A 19,467-nucleotide genomic window follows, 5' to 3' on the forward strand; every position below is an offset into this window, starting at 1 on the left:
ATTAATTCACCTTCTTTCATCGTTCCTGAATCTTCTTGTTCAGATTTCTAAATTTCTCCTTCTGAGAGATGGAAAATAGTTCAGCAAATGCTTGCTCATTGGTGGAAACAATGGTCGCGAGAATATCTGCAGTCACTTCAAGTTAGAAATAAATGGCAGTTCAATCAACCTTCTCTTCAATCGAATGACCTCGTTTTGATTACAGCTGAAAATACTCCCCCCGCCAAGTGGCCTTTGGCACGAGTTGTAGAAGTATTTCGTGGTAAAGATGACTTGGTTCGCGTAGTAAAATTACGAACCGCTACCACCGTCTTAGAACGTCCTGTTCATAAGTTGATTTTGTTATCATAAGCAGTGCCTGAAAGCGATGCCTCTTAGTACATTGACTTTTTGATGAATCTTTGTATTCACAGCTATTTTCATTTGGATATTTGTGTTGACTACAATTTCTTTTTGCCTCTCATGCCCTTATTCTCATTTATTTTCGATTTGTCTGATATGCTGTGTGTATTAGTATTAGTATAGCTTTGTCATTTTACACATATAAAATGAAGTGGGTGGAATGTTAAGGATCAATAATTATTATATTCGCATCCACAGATCCGTCACTGTAAAAATGCATTTATTTTATATTTCCATCACGCATGCAGCGAAAGAATCTCGACATATGTTGAGGGAGATTGAGATAATGTGAATTAGGCAGATTGTATTCGACTTTGACAAACGAATAAATATCATTATTAATTAAAAAGTCTTTCTTCCTACTTTCCAAGAAATTACGATCTAATAAACAACTTATACAGTCCACTTCTCTCTGAAAATGGATAATAAATAAAGTCCATTGCTAACATACTTTATGGGCGAAATGGTCTATGCTGAAAAGCTGCTTGGAAATGAAAGAAAATGCCCCTGTTCGCAGGTTTGTTTTCCTTAAAAAATTTATTGAAAAATATTGTCATTTGCAGATTTCAAAAAATGATAGCATTTCTGAAACGAAAAAATGAGCGTTATACGCCAAAAAAGGCCAAGGTATTAAGTAAAGAAAAGGCTGAACAATTTCTTTCACATGCTCCTGATGACCAGTGGATGCTGGCGAAAATTTTAACATTTGGGATTTTTGAATGTTGTCGATGTGACGAAATTCTCTCCTTAAACATGCATGATGTAGAAAATATGGGAAAATACGTTATTGTGACATTGCGGCAAACAAAAAATTTAACAACAAGAAGATTCACCATAACCGATGATGACTGCAGCTTCAAGCCTTGCATGTGATACAGAAAATATGTAAATCTTCGGCCTCCTGGAACAGAAAGCCTAAGATTTTTTCTGACACACCGACATGGAAAGTGCATTTCCCTTAATGCTGGCCAGCACACTATTGGTGGTGTCCCAAAGGAAATAGCGAAATATTTAGGTTTAAAAGACCCAGTGTTATACACCGGCCACTCTTTTAGCAGAACTGGAGCCACTCTGGTTGCGGGTTCGGGTGGAGATATTTTAGCACTAAAGCGTGCAGGAGGGTGGAAGACACCGAAATTGCGATGAGTTATGTCGATGATTCGGTCAACAAAAAAATCGAAATGTCTAGCAAATTATTTGGTAGTAAGGAGAGTACAAATGTTCTGTAGTCCTCGAGTTCAGCAGTTTCTGAGTCAACAGATGGTTCATCATCATCAGTATCAACTCTTTCATCATCAAAAATCTGTGTTATTGGAAATAACAATTGTACCATGATTCTCAACATATATGACGATAAAACAAAATTTTCTAATGTAAATAATACTACTAACTTGTGAAAATTTTGCAAGTTAACTGTCAGTTTTACAAGTTAGTGACTTGATAAAATAAACTTTCTTGATTAATATTGTGTTTTTGGAAACTGACGTTTACAAATGAGAAATAAATAAAAATAATTTCAAGTTAATTCAGTACGGTCACTTCGAGGAAACAAGTTCCGAAAAATACAAACGGTTTCGGAAAAAACATGGAATTAAGGCAAGTCACCCCTTAATAAGGTTCGGAAAAAAACAAACGATATCGGAAAATAAACTGAATTAAGTCAAGTCACAATTTAATAATGTTCGGAAAAAAGTTAACGGTATCGGAAAATAAACGGAATTAAGAGAAGTCAAAATTTAAAAGTCTGGCCAGCAAGTCCACCTCTCGGTAGAAATCGGTACGGTGGTACACAAGTTCAGCTGGAGTCATTGAACTAAAGAAAGAAATGGAAGGGACTCTAGGGTCAGCAAATGTGAGGCCGACTGAAATAGACAATTGGCTGTATATCTATCTCACTCTGTACTTGCGCAAGGAGAGATAACCTATTATAGTTTGAATTTAAATTTTTGACGTTTCGTTTTTCTGATGGAAATCGCATTTCTAAAAATCAGGACGTTTTCTGAGTTGATTATGCGATCAAAGATAACTTACCTATATGCTCGTTCCTCGAGCTGTGATGATTGGAACCATATTTTTCATCAATTCAGGACGTTTTCTGAGTTAATTATTCGATGTTGATCATATTTTTCAGAGCAGTGCAAAGGAATTTAATGGGTCTCTTCTTTGTACGAAGAGAACAGAAATTTGTTCATTCTGACTAGATTCAATACTGTTCAACAGCTCTTTGGCCAAGCTAATAGTGCTCTTCATTGATACAATAAAACCTAGACAAAATGTCTTTCTACTATGATGAATTACATCTATGCCATCAAAGTTTTCATATCTGAAAACTTGACTATCGTCAATGCTCTCTTCGGAAACTTCCTCAAAATATCTAAGTGAAGTTGGTCTGATAGCAGCTTTATAACCTCACTCGAATGGATTCCTTGCATTTAGTATTTATCCAATATTCTATTAATAGTTCGGATGAATTGAACCGTAGTAGAACTATCTTTAAATTGAGACACTTTACATTTGCTATCTAAAAATTCTATAGCATCTGCTACTACACCGTTCATAGTTTGTGTCGCTAGTTTTACATTCATGACTTTATTTTTATAATTCACATGCTGTGAAGAAAGGGAATTAGCTAGCTTCAGACCTTCACTGCTCTGTAACTTTTCTAATTCTTCTATATATTCTCAAGAAATATTACCTTTCGGAGAATGCAAATTCTTCTCCGCAAAAGTGTTCCGGGCAAGCTTCTCCATATGACATGGATCTAAACTACAATACACATTTATATTAGCATCAGAAGAATGCTTGAATGCTACAATCAGATACAATATAATAAACAGAATTGAAATTTGAAATTAAAAACTGTATTCTCACAATGATAATATACGAAAATAGAAAGCATAATTTTGAAATGACCTGTCTAAAATTGAATTTATAAATGAATAAATTGACGTAATAATAAACCAAATACGATATTTTATAGAATAAAAAATCGAACTGTAACAACTTTAAATTTAAGTGCTCCTCTAATGACCACTCAAATATTTGAGGGCGGGATTCTAACCTAAAACAATTTGTTGTACTGGCTGCAGAACTTTTCATTTTTGATAGATTTTGAGAATTGAATGAATTCATTACTGAATACCAAGCCTTTTCTTTTGCCTTCATTGAAATGCCATCAGTCTTTTTATTTTCAATTTTGTGTCTCAAATCATACTATAGTTAGCAAAAAACTTTTTTCTCCTGTTGAGAAGTTGGGTGCACTTTGTAGATTACCACCACCTGCTTGGCAGTCATTTACCGTATTCGTACTAACAAAGACATTTTCTTCACGTTTTCTTCAAATTTAATCATACAAATTCGCATAAGACCTTACAAAAAAGTGTTGTACTTATATGTATAAACTCAGGTATCTAACTTTTATTTGACACTCCTTGTCATTATCAATAATAATGCTAATTCAATAACTCTTTGATAGAAATATAATAATTTACTTGAAACTGACTGACACGACAGTAAATTTAGGTTAATGAACTGTCAACGATCATCGGCAACCAGCCAGACAATGAAATTGCTGTATTTGAATAGGATTGGGAATTCAAATGTAGATGGCAGCGACATGGTGTTGACAGTTCGAAATAAAAAGTTAATGCAGTAATTGTCATTTTTGAAGGGGATTTTGAGATTTTCGTGCAAAAAATCCTTTTTTCTCAGTTGATAGTTGTTTTCTCTCAATTTTTAAGATTGGTTTTCCAATCTGGATTCAAGTGTGTTAATTATTATCAATTTTAGGTCAATAAATGTCATGAAGTATAAGTATTCATAAAAAAATTCCTAGTATGTTCTGAATCAGCTGATAAATAAGAGCAATATTTTTTAATCCAAACTTCTTGGCTCTTTGCACGATCAAAAAGAAGGAAATTGATTTATGCTAGCCACAATTATGATATCTTACCTTCTCCATTATATACAATAGCTAAAATTGCAACATTGATGCTAAAAAAAACTTGTCCAAGTTGAACTGGAAATCAGAAATGATTTTCTGAATGAATTTTGTGTGAATGTTATCGAAATTCATATGTATATCCACTTACTAGATGAAAAAAGTCCTGTCTGAGGGAAACAGATTTGTTTTTTGGTGTAAATCCTTTCATTTTGAGGTTATATATCCAGGTTATTTAATTCACCTCCTATTCTTCGTAACTGATTTGAAATGTACAAAACCTTCATTATGCTATAAAAGGACGAGTTACATATGTCCTTAAACATTGACTAAAAGTTCATTTCATCGTGAAAAATAGTAAAAACTGACATCTTCACAAGAAATCGTAATCAAAGAATTCCAAGGATAAAAATTATGAAATCTTCACTAAGCTTTCCCATTATCACGAGATAGCTAAAGATATTTTCAACAGATTAAGGTATATTTTTTATGAAAGATCTCATTGAAACCCCAAAATATTCTCCGTTTCTCGATGTAAACAAACAAAAGTGCATAACTTTTTATTAACAAAAATTGAAACCAGGCGGCGTATCGCTTGTTTTGAATTCCCAATAAGGGTTGATCCAAATGAAAAACTGAAATATCACTAGATGGAAATCTTTAAGGGCCCCTTACTTAAGATTCTGTTAAGCCACAGTCATGCAATTGGGAATAAAATTAAGCATCCATTAACTTTAAATGACGCTTAGTTAAGTACTCCTTTTGAGGGGTACTGGTGCAAACGGGCCTTAGATACATTATATTTGAATATTGAATAATTGTGAAGCACATTGTGAACAAGATAATCGATGGGAAAATTTTAGACTTATATAGAAATAATATAATGAAATTTATCCTTTCTAAAAACAGAAAAAAACGGTTGCCTTCCTTAGGACCTGTAAGGGCCAATTTCACCAAACTGTGATTAAATCCGCTTAACTTACACTCAGATTAAAATTCAAACAAACTTTGGACGACATTCAAAGATTAACCGACATGATTTCAATAAAGATGACAACGTGCAAAAACTTCACAATTTGGACAAAGGCAATATATTAGATTTGACAGAAATATATGAAATAATAAGACATTTGAAACGTAACCCAGATAACTGTTTAAATACTCAAGTGGAGGTCCATTTGAGCTATCACCCCATATTTGAATGTCTGATATAAGAACGCAGCCAATATGGAACGCATCCGTCTTCGGATAACACAAGTCAATCGTCAATGTCATTCTGCTGTCATCTAACATCTTGACAAAAAAAAAATTAAGTAGTGGTTTCCAATTTAGTGAATTTTCTAAAAAAAAAGGTTTAAATTTGTGAATTTAGTTTGTTGGGCAATTTGATTGCAACTTGGATTTCCAAAATTTTATTCATGAGATTAGTTCTGACATGTAACCCTAAACCTCATGACAAGTAAGTTAACATTGCAGAGAAAAGATCGTTTTAATGTAGGTTGTGAATTTTGTCTTTTAGAGCTCCTGAGGATGCCGTAAGGCGAAACATGTAGAGCGGATTTTAAATAAATAAAAGGTCATTTTAGTACAACCATTCATTTCTCATTATATTTTAATATCAAAATGGATTATGGCAGAGTGGTAGGAAATATATTGACATATGTTTTGTCTATGAAGTGAAGTAAGGAGGATAAAAAAATCACACAATGCAGAGACACTCCATTTTAACTGATATAAGGATGCGTCATCGATATAAATTGTTTTTTTCTTCAACGCCAGTCACGTCTAATCTCGGTTTATATCCTTGTCTGAATAAAACGGTTTGCACCGTTTCGCTGGTAACCATGGTTAAACTAATCGATGTTTAATATTTAAACGTTGCTCAGGGGTTGACGGTTTGCACCGTGGAATCATAATCGTTGTTTACTTCAATCATCGATAGGTTTGGCAACACCACTCATAGCATAAAAAATTCAAAATTTCAGCCAAGCACATCATAGAAGATAAATTAAAAAGAAAAAGAAGTCAAGGTTTTTTGACTAAACTTCTGTTGTCAAGGTGGGAAATTTGAACATCTCTTTTGGAGATTCGGTGTTATGTTTTGAATTTGAAGTGCGAACATGGGTAACATCAACACATCCTATTACTCTAGGAAAAGAAGCCTTCTTGTGAAAGGACTGTTGAATTTGCACTATATCCTCATCTTTGGTCACTTTAAGGAATTCGGAATATAATTTACCAATTGCTAATGAAACTGCAGCAATAATTATTCATCCTTTCGATACATCTACATTTATGAAATTATCAACAGTAGCCAACTGACCAGCATGGGCGCCCGCAGAAATTTTTCTCAGGGACGGCAAAATATCATCTACGATTAGTTTGACTGAAAACTGAAAGAAAAATTTCTCTAACGGTGTGTATTGAAAAATTTCCAAAAAGATGGAATCGATTAAATGACCGTCAAGATCGAACGGCTGCATCGAACTCCATAAAATCTTCGGATCTTTAACTAGACGAGTTGCTCTTTCAGAACATGTATCACATTTCCATCTACGGTTAGTTTTATTTAAAGAAAAATTACTCTAACGGTGACTATCGTAAAATTTCCAAAAAGATGGAATAAATTAAATGATCGTCAAGACCGAACGGTTGCATCGAGCTCCATAAAATCTTCAGATCTTTAACTAGAGGAGTTGCTCTTTCAGAATATGTATCACATTTCCATCTACGGCTAGTTTTATTGAAAGAAAAATTACCCTAACGGTAACTATAGAAAAATTTCCGAAAAGATGGAATCAATTAAATGATCGTCAAGACCGAACCGTCTGCATCGAGCTCCATAAAATCTTCAGATCTTTCACTAGAGGAGTTGCTATTTCAGAATATGTACCTATCACATTTCCATCTACGGTAAGTTTAATTGAAAGAAAAATTACTCTAACGGTGACTATCGAAAAATTTCCAAGAAGATGGAATAAACAAAAGATCGTCAAGACCGAACCGTCTGCATTGAGCACCATAAAATCTTCAGATTTTCAACTAAAGGAGTTGCTCTTCCAGAATATGTATCACATTTCCATCTACGGTTAGATTTATTGAGAGAAAAAATACTACTACTAAATATAACGGTGACTATCGAAAAATTTCCAGAAAGATGTGATAAATTAAATGATCGTCAAGACCGAACAGCTGTATCAAGCTCCATAAAATTGCTCCAAGAATTTTGAATTCTTGGGCAAAATATTGAACAAAGAAAAAAGCATTTCATGTTCTTTCGAGAATCACGTTTCAAGGGCTGAAATCAGATGATCTAAATATTGGATGAATATAGATTTTTTGAAGTAATCTTCAGCTGAAGATGCTTCATAATTAGATATAAGGTTTGTTCGTAGAGTGGTTCACAACGGTTGTGAACTGTACAGAGCAAGCGCAATTCCATTTTAGGGGGACGAAAATCCATTTGCGCTTGCTCTGTACAGTTTACAACCGATAGGAACAAGCCTATGTACATTTGTCTACCGCAAATTCGTGGTTTTCCAATCTCTATATTCGAGACTCTGAGCAATAGATGATGCTTTGGAAAAAATTTCTGTGGAGCATGAAGCATGCATCATCGGAACGATATTTCCACATATATCTGTAATAAAATTTATGTGACGTTGAACATCTACAAAATTGATAAAAACACCTTGTACTGTATTTGGTGTTGGTTCCAATATATTTGAATATTTACATGCTACCGTTGAACAAACCACAAAAGTGAAAGAGTTTATTGCAGCCCATAACTGAGCAGCTCTTTTTGTTGTTGAAGAATTAATTGATTATAGTTTCAAAGTTTTTCAGCGGAAACTCGCAAAGATTTATATCTAGCTGACCAATGAGTTTCACAAAACAAAGGATAATATTGAAGGTGTTGTGCTGAAAAAAAATAAGGCGATCAGAATCTCAGGGGGGGGCATGGCCATGGCTCCCCCTGGCCCCCCCCTGCGGGCGCCTATGCTGACCAGCACTAGCATAAAACTTCAATGTAGCTAGCAATTGATTTATTGGGTCAACACTATTATTCCTGAATTATCTATATTTGTATAATATATCTAATTATTAGATTTCAAATCATTCTCAATATATAGCAAAAAAAAATAACACGGCACGGTTTCTTTCGTTAAACGAAATCTTCTGAAAAAAGTGAGGTCCATTCGTTCGAAATAATTTCTTCTACGGGTAAAACATCTGGGAAATCTAAATTCGATATTGCCAAGTGCATCAAGAACATCATCAAATAATATCTCATATTCCAAATCATCCATTATTAATTCGAATTTCATATCAACACAAATAGAAAACACAGTTGTCAATCGAATTTGAAGTATTACTTCAATCAAAGTTTTAATCGAGCAAATTTCTGCGTTTAGTTTAAACAACGTTTAAGGGCCTTATAATCAACGTTTAGGAACGGTGCAATCCGGTTAAGGAATTAAACGTTGTTTAAGAATATAATCGTTGTTTAGACAAACGGTGCAAACAGCCATAATTTACACAAATGTTGATTCGATAGGAATGAAATGTTATGATCGGAAATTGAGTGTTCTCGATCAGATAATAGAAAGTCGTCCACTAAATTTCTGGCATTGATCATAATAACGAAATTTTGCTGGAACTTTCATCTTAGTAGGGAGTTGATTTGATTATATCCAGAACAAATACTTCCATTCAGAGTCCATAATGTTGTTATAACTGTAACTATAACTGCTGCTAATCTTGAATTTTCCTCGGTATAGAAAATCCACCATCTAGTATAAAAAGCATAGCATAGGCTGATAATACCAATGATGTATCCTATTATACCGACTAGGTTGTGAATGAATTTCAGTAACACAGGTCTGACGCATTTCCTGAGCTTTGTTGAGTTATAAGTTGCCAGACCAAGAAGAAGTGACAAAAGACAAAGAATCATGGAAATCAAACCTGAAACAAAATGAATAATTATATCGAAAAATGAATGTTTCTTATAAAATAATGATTGTCGAAAAGTTCTTAATTTCATCAATTTTGCTCAATTAATATATGTTTTCCGTCTGTCATTATTTCATTGGAGCTTCATCATGAACAACTGACCTGTGATTCCATGAACAGTAGAGAAATGTTTAGATTTGGTGAAATACATCAAAGTGATGTTTCCTGCTGTAAAACAAACAGTTCCTGAGGTTATGAGAACTCCATGTATGATATACTTTGTTCTTTTTGTAACGAGTTCAGACCAGCCATCATCCCCATTGAAGAGTAGTAGAGATTCTGTCATGATCGGGACATACTGAAAATAAAAATAATTGCTGAATTTCGTGAAATTTCATTATTGACAAAATACTGTTCCGTGGAAATTCACCAGAACAAATGGAAGTATTCTATAGCATATAATTTTCATCGAGCGAAATTCAATGGATTCGAATCAATATTTACGAAATTAGTACTAGAAAGTTAGCGTAAAATATGATGGTGGGTGAGTTCATACCATTTCAAGAATAATGAAGCGTCCCTCAATGTGGTTGACTCAGTCAGTTGCTACCCCAAGTGCCAAACCATTGAATTCAATGCCCCAAATACATCATAGCTCCCGGAGTAATTGTGAACTATCCGTTCGTTGGGATGCCCTTATCATACAATCAGGATACGAGAATTATAACCGGAGCTATCTTAGCCTATTCAATGGTTACCAGTTCTTTTAAACATTCTACCGTCCCATATTCGTTGACAGACTGCAGTTAAGAATTCTTGGAATAAATTTCAATTATTCCACGATTAATTTCCAATTTTGTCCTATGTTCCAACAAATACGATTTCAAGACTGAAGTCGTGTAAACCTTCATGGTCCAACTCTCTTCTCAATTCGAATGTAATGGACAAGGATATTTGGCAGTCTGACGTATACGTGCACTATTTCCAACCAAGAAGTATTTAGTGATCACTGAATAGAGTTCCTGGTTTAGATCTTCCCAGGAAAACATGGTGTATTCTACAGGGTGCGGCACGGAGGATGGATGGTTTTAAAAAAATAATAAACGCGTTAATTTTTACGCTTTATTGACGGAATCAGATTCTCCAGGAAATAGCATTTGAGACAGTCAAGTGTGGAAAATCACATCAGGCATGTGGTGGCTGAAATCGGTGATGCAGTGCTGGAGGCGCTCTGGCTGTGTGGGCGGTCGCCCCATCCTGTTGGAACCACACACGTCGGATTGGAACACGTTGCCGTCGTAATTCGGGGATAAAGAAGTTGTTGATCATTTCGACGTACCGCTCTGAGTTCACGGTAACAGCACGACCATTAACGTCTTCGAAGAAGTAAGGGCCAATGATGCGAGTTTGCGATACAGCGCACCAAACCGTAACTTTTGGGCTGTGCAGCGGTCTTTCGTGTAAGTGTTGTGGATTTTCATGTGTGGATTTTCATGTGTGGATTTTCATAAATGCTAGGAACACACGAGTCTGACGGCACCTTTCCCACTTCTCTCGTCCTCAGTGGGGGAAAGTTATGCCCATCTGAAAAACGTCCGCCCTCCGTGCCGCACCTTGTATATGGAATTCAGTTGTGAATGCGGGGAACCAGAAGAAACGATAAATCATCTGGTTAATCAAACTCCCATTTATGAATTTCAGGATGGTTTTAGGGCTATACTTGCAGTTTCCGAATCTTTTTTGAACGGGGTTGTGCAGTTAAGGTCAATTCGACATAATTAATTCAATTTTATTACAGCCCCTTTTTCTGCTTTAGTTTTCTTTCTGTTAAGGATAGAATTTTCGAACGAAGGATCAATTTAAGCTTCAATATAAAATTTTTCAGGTTATTTCGTGAACAGCTTCATTTTTTGTACAATCCTTCACACTCACGGGACAAGGGGTTGTTCTACTTCATAAAAATTAGTGATTGCCGACGTAACATATACATTTACGCTACTTGAACTAACCACTGAAACGGTGTAGACCCCTCTCAACTCATCAGTGCGAAATTCAGCAGAACACCGTCAATATAATATGAAAAATATACTTGCAGATGTTGAAGATCCGAAGGGTTATAGGCATTTAGAATCTGGATGATCATGAGTGAATGTTGTTCCCTTCCTCTTCAAACTGTCTTAGAACACCACGCGAACATCAAACGTTCTTGTGGTGATCTTACAAACATTGAATTCTTGAGAAGCAGTTCTTCTAGTTTGTCGTTTCCTCTGGTACCTCAGTGGTGAGAGCACGTGACCGGTTAACAAAAGGTTGCGTATTCGAGTCCTTCCCAGAGGGTTACTTTTTTTAGAATTCAATAAATTATCATCAAGACACATGTTTTCCTAAAAATTCGAATCCGAACATAAAAGAAGAAGATCCCAGAGCGATCAGACATAACTTATGATCACACAGATGAAACTTTATCTTTAGGATCACAGTAGAGTCTCATGTGCTTTGAATATCTGCGAACTTGTGAAGCTTGCCTAGTGACACCAGGTGTCACTAACAGGTATCAGGTGGGTTATAATCTTCACTTAACTTGAATTCAAATAGCTGATTTCTATATATGTTTTGTAGAATATTATTCTGAATTGATATTTTGAGTGTCAGATACTTGCCATTGATTAACACTCTTGAAAGACGCTTTGAAGCTTCAAAAAAAATAACTTTACTCATTTTTGCATGTAAGATATTGAAATATATTATCAAGGTAACTATAACAAAGTTATATTCCATCAGTCAGACAGAAAGTGGTGACCAAACATCCCCTAAACATAAAAATTATTCAGTCTGGAGTATTAGCGCGATAGCACTATGCATAAGTTTCAGGGTGAGTGAGACATGTATAGTAACTCGGTTTCTTTCCTTAAGCTGACCATCTGTTTTAGTCAATTGCGTATATGTATGTGCTGTAGAACATAAATAAAAAGCAAACACCTGCCTTACTATGAAGGCGTGATCCATTTCTTATAAATAAAAAGTTAGATAAGCTTATTTTTAGTTACCTTTTCCACCAGGTACCTACCTAGGTGTCACTAGGCAAGCTCCACAAGTTCGCAGGTATTCAAAGCACATGAGACTCTACTGTGATCCTAATGTTTCATCTGTGAGAAAAAAAGTTATGTCTGATCGTTCTGGGATCTTAGACTATAATGGAAACAACGGAAAACCAAGTGATCAACATAAAAGACTCAATGAGAAATGTTTCCTCCCGTTTCAGGGATAGCAACTCCAAATCGTCCGAGCTTCAAAACTTCAGAACTCTAGACAAAAAATGGTTTTAGATGAAATATTCACCAGTTCTCCGGTAAGTTTTCAACCATCCGGTGCTCAAAAACAAAGCCTTGATTCGCCTCGTTCCTCCAATCTTCCTATTCCTAAGAGCGTTGAATGAAATGAAGAAATTTTGTTTTTCTGAAAACCCTGCATCTTTCGCTATAAGCAAGAAGAAATTGCAAGGTGAAATAACTGAGAAACTCCAAAGGTGGTTTCGAGATTAGAATGAAAATGAACAATTCAATAAATTCATTGAATGGGTCGATTATTGCGCCGGAGTGTATGTATTTTTTTTCCGATTGGGGATAACATTGAGATTTTCAGTTGCAGGAGACAGAAATCCCTTATGATTTTCGAATGGGAATAGTTTTATCCATTATAGATAACACTTAAACTTCTGAGATAATATTGAATTACTATTCAAGTGTTTTTTTGATCATATTTAGTATTTTGTTAATATCGTTTTTGAGATATTTTTTCATTTTGTTGAGCTCTGTCATGATTATTGTGTACTACTAAATGGTTTCATTGGTTTTCATTTATGTAATTTATTCTCAGTTATTCAAATATGTTCATTTTTTTTTTTCAGAAATTGATTTTATGTTGACTGACTATATTCACATTGTTATTTAGGTATGCATGAAATAAATCAGTTCATCTAATTGAGAAGGACGCCTTTGCCATTTATTGTTATACAGGGTGGCCATTTGAAAACTAAACAGACGAGATTACAGACGAAATGAATTTTTTCGATAGAAATGCTCGGACAGGTCGATTTCTGTTTCGAGGGGGACAACTTAAAATGTAGGTTACGGACGCATAGCGCTTCAACCCTTGCTACTACAACCCTCACCCCCAATTTTTGAATAGGGAAGATGGGGTGAGTGATACCTCATTTGAAAGGTATTTTTATACTGATTTCAGCACAGTAATTGTTTTTTCATTTTATGCATTAGTTCTCGAAATATTCTTAACTAAGTATTTGAAAATGAAGTGGTGCTTTCATGGCACTTGTAGTGTTTTTTTGTGAAAAATCGACATTTTGAGCTCTGCGATTGAATAAACCATGTCGAACAATGAATTAGAACACATACAAGTCTCGATTCAAAACTAAGAATAATTCACATGTCAAAGAACCAGTAAGCCAACTTAATGATGTGTTCGTAATAAATAAAAAATTATCGATCCTCATTTTTTTGAAAAAGATATGAATTCAATAATCAACAAAATGAAAACATTATTGAAGCCAACTGAGAAAACACTTCATAATTAAGTCGGAAATCGTTTCACGAATTGGGACTGGAATATTTCTGTGGCATCACTAATGATTTGATTTTCTTACCTGGTAATTTGATTAGAGATATGTACGTATTTGGACTTTTTGGAGATTTCTATCGATCAAGTGTTACCGCATGTTATTGGAAATACTGCAAATTATATCGAAGATAATTTAGATTGAGTTTCAGCAAGATTGGGCTCCTTCGCAATACGCTTTGTTTGTTCGACATCTTGATTGAAGATTTCTATGTCAGTGGATTGGAGGAAGGAAGCCACAGTCATGGTTGTTTTGAAGCTCAAAATGTCGATTCCTCACAAAAAAACACTACAAGTGCCATGAAAACACCACTTCATTTTCAAATACTTAGTTAAGAATATTTCGAGAACTCATGCATAAAATGAAAAAACAATTAATGTGCTGAAATCAGTATAAAAATACCTTTCAAATGAGGTATCACTCACCCCATCTTCCCTATTCAAAAATTGGGGGTGAGGGTTGTAGTAGCAAGGGTTGAAGCGCTATGCGTCCGTAACCTACATCATAAGTTGTCCCCCTCGAAACAGAAATCGACCTGTCCGAGCATTTCTATCGAAAAAATTTATTTCGTCTGTAATCTCGTCTGTTTCGTTTTCAAATGGCCACCCTGTATATTATTATACGGAGTAGGGAATCCTTATTTGCCTGGCGCTTGCGGCTCCCCATTAGGTAGATCTGCCACTCGTCGCTAGGTAGAGTAAAGTACGTCCTTCACCCCAACATCAGCAGGTGCATTTAATTTTATACATTATTCAATGAAACATACTCACCCCTAGTGTACAAAGAATAACATGCCAAGAAAACCAGTAATGGTAATGTTCTATTGGAAGCCAAATCGAGTAAGTAACAACACCTGCTAAGCCTGCTCTCGACAGTAGATTCAATAGAAATCGAATGATCTTCACTGTCACTATGAATCCGTTGTTTTCGTTCTCTGTCATGATGCAGTACCGCTCAATAACTCACTTAAAACTGAATATACTAAAATATCGAAAATCATTTCAATTCAATCAAAATTGATCTTGAACTCAGATAGGATTTTCCAATACAATTCGCTGGAATTTCGTTCCCGGCCGCCAGTCGATTAATGATGTGTAATTCTGGGGAATCCTATGAATTTATTTCTTGCCGAGACGGACCTAAGGCTGGATGCACATGGAAACAATTTGCCGTCTACTCGAGACCAACTTCTTTTAGATCATAACTCTGGACCGAAGATTGGATTTATTTTCGATTTTTGACTCAAGTTATCGCAATAACTAATAGACGAAAGAAAAGGATTTTGTTATGGTATCTTTTTCGACGCAATGAAATGATGTCATGAATGGCGGATCAGTAACCACCTTATAATTCGCATCAAAGCAGACAATTTCTCAGAATTTGAGTAAGCAAAACTGCAATACGTAGCCGGTGCACTAGAGGTTTATTTCATTTCAATCGTTTTGTTTTGGTCGAAGAGTTAGGTCAACTTCATGAACTTTGGTTTTGGCTGTTTTCGTTCAATTCTCGTCTGTTATACTGATATTTCATTAGTTTTTCACACTCAGTTTTTTTCCGAACTACCAAGTTGTATATTGAAAAGTTCCGTCTCGATTTCTAAGAAACCATGCCCGACAAAGCAGGTTGGAAGAATGGTTAGAGGTTTGGGAAGGCGATAAGGGTTATATGGGATATAAAAGTGTGGGATGGGATCATAGATTAACTTAAAAATATAGATGAATCACTCTTGTATCCAGTGCCATCTATTGCGATGGTACACTAAACACGAAACATAATTCTAAAATTGACGGTTAGGTGTCGTTGCATTCGAAACAAGCGGATTGTAATCACTCGTGAATGATAGCATTGTATAAAGATCACTGGTCTTTATACAATGATGATAGTAATATATTACAGAGTCTCAATGTTCGGCACGACTAATGCCCGTTTCGCCTAATTTTTCAGGCTTAGTTGAGCAAATATTGATTTCTGAGGTAGCCTAATTCTAATTCGTTTGCGCCAACCCCAATTCCAAATAAATATTGGCGGCTAAGCTGCAGAAAAGATTCGAAAAATGACCTTATGACAAGAACGTTTCCATGGAAACATAATCTAATTTCAAACTTCAATAAAATCCATAGATAAATACTAAAGATGGGAAACTGTCGGATAAAATTTTGTTACCAAGAACAGCGCCATCTCTTTAAAGTCCACAAACTAATCTCGATTAACGGCATGCAGACAGGAATTGAATTCTGAAAAAGGTACCACCCAGAGCAGAATTCGAACCTACGACCCCCTGATAACTGGTCAAGTCAAAGTCAAAAATAGTTTATTGAATGTTCATGTGTACAATTTGTGATATTCAATTCTAGCAATTCATTTTTACAACAGTAGTTCCTACTTTATGTATCCACTACAATTCATTAAATATGTGAACTAATTCTATTGACAATTGGTGATATTTCTTTTTTTATGGTATCATAAGGTTGATAAAGTCACAATTTAATTGTTACAGGAAAAATAAAAATGTACAACTGGGTTCAAGGAATATGGGTAGGAATTGGTAGGGTAAGGGGTGGGTGCTCTGTGGATTAATATTATTAATCCGCGTTTTCGTAATTTTTTTAAGGACATCGTTCACACGACCCAGGTTTTCGTAAAATTTAATTGAAATTTGGTCCATGAATTGACGAATGGTGGGAATTTCGGTGATTGCATGGAGTTCGTTAATGCGGGTGTATCTATTCTGGCCTGTGATTAAACGTAGGCATCTATTTTGGAAAACTTGCAATGGGCGTAGTGGTGTTGGTAGAAGGTGACAGAAGGCCGGGGCGGCGTATGTTATGTGGGGTCTTATTATTGACGTATATAAGAGTGCTTCATTCTTCTCATTTAAACGGCTGTTTCTGCGTAAAAGGGGGTATAAAGTACGCTTAGCTATCAAACCGCGAGTTACTACGTTCTTTATGTGTTTATGGAAGTTCAATCTTTCATCTAACTCAATTCCGAGATATTTCACACTTTTTACGGGTTGTATCTGATGATCGTTTATTTTTAATTTTTTAAATATAGTTTTATCGGTGGTCCGCCTGCTAAACACGATTTGTTCTGTTTTATTTGCGTTTATCTTAATTTTCCACTTTTCGTAATATTCAGATAACTTATTTACGTGATATTGGATTTTGGCATTTGCTGCGGCCACCCAAGCGGAATGTGCGTAAATGGCCGTGTCATCTGCGAAAAGTGCACGTTGTGTGCCTGGAAATTCGGGGAGGTCGTGTATGAAAATGTTGAATAGTTTGGGTCCTAGAATGGATCCTTGAACTATTCCCGCTTCTAATTCAACAGTTTTCGATAGAGTTTCATTTACTTTTATTTTGATTTTGCGGTTTTTCAAATATGAGTGGATAATTTTTATCATGAATGAGGGGAATTTCCATTTAATCATTTTGTATATTAGACCTGCAACCCAGACTTTGTCAAATGCTTTTTCTATGTCTAAGAGAAGCATGACAGTGTGATTTTGTTTATTGAAGTTATTTACTATATCTGTAACAATACGGCAGATCTGTTGGATTGCACTGTGTTTTTCCTTGAATCCAAATTGATGATCATCCTTCATCTTCACTTTTCCTATTATATTCGTTAATCTTGTTGCCAAAATTTTTTCCGTTATTTTGCTTATTGTCGACAACAGACTGATCGGTCTGTAACTATTGGGTTCTTTTTTGTTTTAATTTGGTTTGTGTACAGGAATAACTATTGACGTCTTCCATGATTCTGGCCCATGTTGTAATTTAATGATGGCATTTATTATATATGTTATTTGTACTATTGCTTTTTTGGAAAGATTTTTTATCAGTCTGTTGTCGATTTGATCAATGCCAGGAGCTTTGTTGTTAGATAATTTATGAATTACAGCTTTGATTTCGGAGGGGTTCGTGAGGAATTTTGAGTTAGGGGTTTGTGAATTCTGTAGAATGAAATTTTCAGCTATTTTTTCGATTTCTTCCTGTGTGTTATTGTTGGATGAATTGATTCAGGTACTGGTCAGGTACTCTCCTAACTGAGCTACCCGGGCTGACGTCCATCTGCATTGTCTGGAAACCACTATCACCAGAATTCACGTGTTATTATCATCAGAATTCAATTCCTGTCTGCATGCCGCTAAAACTATCGTTACATTATATTTTCAGACACAAAAACTATCATTATAATCTCGATTAATTTGTCCAGAGCGCTCTTTACGCTTTGATAAAGTTATTTTATTTTATTTGGAGACAACTATGTAATAAATAATACTCGGAGTTCATACATACAATTTATTAGATGAAATGTTCTTATAGAATATAAGATTGACAAACAAACAAAAATCAGTGAAATGAAACTTATCCATCTTTTATGAGCTGAAAAACCTCAAACTTGGAAAAGCTTTCAAGCACTTTATGACAAAATCATACCTCTTCTTCGGTACTACATCTTACGTGATCAAAAAGGGTTAATTCTTCGAATTCCTATTAGTCCGGTTTCTGAAGAATTATGCCAACAATAACTCTATAAGGAACCATAAGAACAGGCAATTTTTTCTCTCTTCTTTCACTTTTTCTCGTTGCTCCTGAATTTAGATACACAACAATATTTCTTCACAACAAAAACTTATAATAATATGATATGAACAAACAAATTTGGAATCGAAAGTTGATCATTTGACATATCAATTTCACACAAAAGCGCAGAATCAAAGATTAGCTTAGTCTATGCTAGAAAGTCACTCAAGTTTATGTGCAGAATTATCAGCGTAGGAAACTAACATTTTTTCATATTGATTCGCTGACCTTTCAGAGATGGCAGCAGTTCACACGGTTCACGTCATTACCGAGGGAGTTTCACCCCCCTGATAAAATCATTGGAAAAATATTCATTTCGAGTTTTATGTGAAATAGTGGCAATGAAAAGGATTCGATTCAATATAATCGGGTGAAGTGACAGAAAAGGGCTCAGAGATATCTTCCATATGCTACACTACAAGAAAATGCAGTTACTTTTAAGATACTAGAAAATACGAAGACTGAAAATGGTAAAAGATCCGTATTAGCTCTCAGTTTTCATTGAAAATAATATCGCAATCAACAGCTTATGCGAATCATTCTCTGATTTTCCTTTGGAAATTTTTCAGATGTTTGTCTGGATTACTAGGAGGAAATTTGAAATGTGCACTACAGAATCCTTTCCAATTTTTTTTTTCAAATTAATACCTGTACAACCGTAAAAACAAATGGCGTTAAAGCTTGTTTTTCGAGTGTGCTATCTTTTCTCTGTTCATTTAATCTACGGGATAGGATGTCCTCCATAAAGGGAAGATTTGAGGACATGCACCAGAAATGTTGGTTATATCAGAAGACGAACGGCAGGTGATCGTTAATAATGAGGTGTCAGGTAGAAGGACACGGTCGAACACGACATTCCGCCGGTTATCTAGAGGGATGCGAGCGCTAGGCATAGATTATTGTTCTGACGAAAAGAAGATTGCAGAGATTAAATAGATGACAAGAAG

The 19,467-nt window shown here is 35.2% G+C and overlaps 1 protein-coding gene across 1 annotated transcript; it reads right to left on the reverse strand.

Annotated features, from left to right (window-relative positions):
- Positions 1-8,373: 8,373 nt before the first annotated feature.
- LOC123308210 (transmembrane reductase CYB561D2-like) lies at positions 8,374-14,978 on the reverse strand. Its single transcript, XM_044890786.1, has 3 exons — positions 14,702-14,978; positions 9,461-9,656; positions 8,374-9,310 (listed from the first exon to the last, which is right to left on the reverse strand). The coding sequence occupies exons 1-3, from the start codon at positions 14,870-14,872 to the stop codon at positions 9,006-9,008; spliced, it is 672 nt and encodes a 223-aa protein (XP_044746721.1). The 5' UTR covers positions 14,873-14,978; the 3' UTR covers positions 8,374-9,005.
- Between the last annotated feature and the right edge of the window lie 4,489 nt (positions 14,979-19,467).

This window comes from Coccinella septempunctata, chromosome 2, assembly GCF_907165205.1.
Source record: "Coccinella septempunctata chromosome 2, icCocSept1.1, whole genome shotgun sequence".
Lineage (NCBI taxonomy): Eukaryota > Metazoa > Arthropoda > Insecta > Coleoptera > Coccinellidae > Coccinella > Coccinella septempunctata.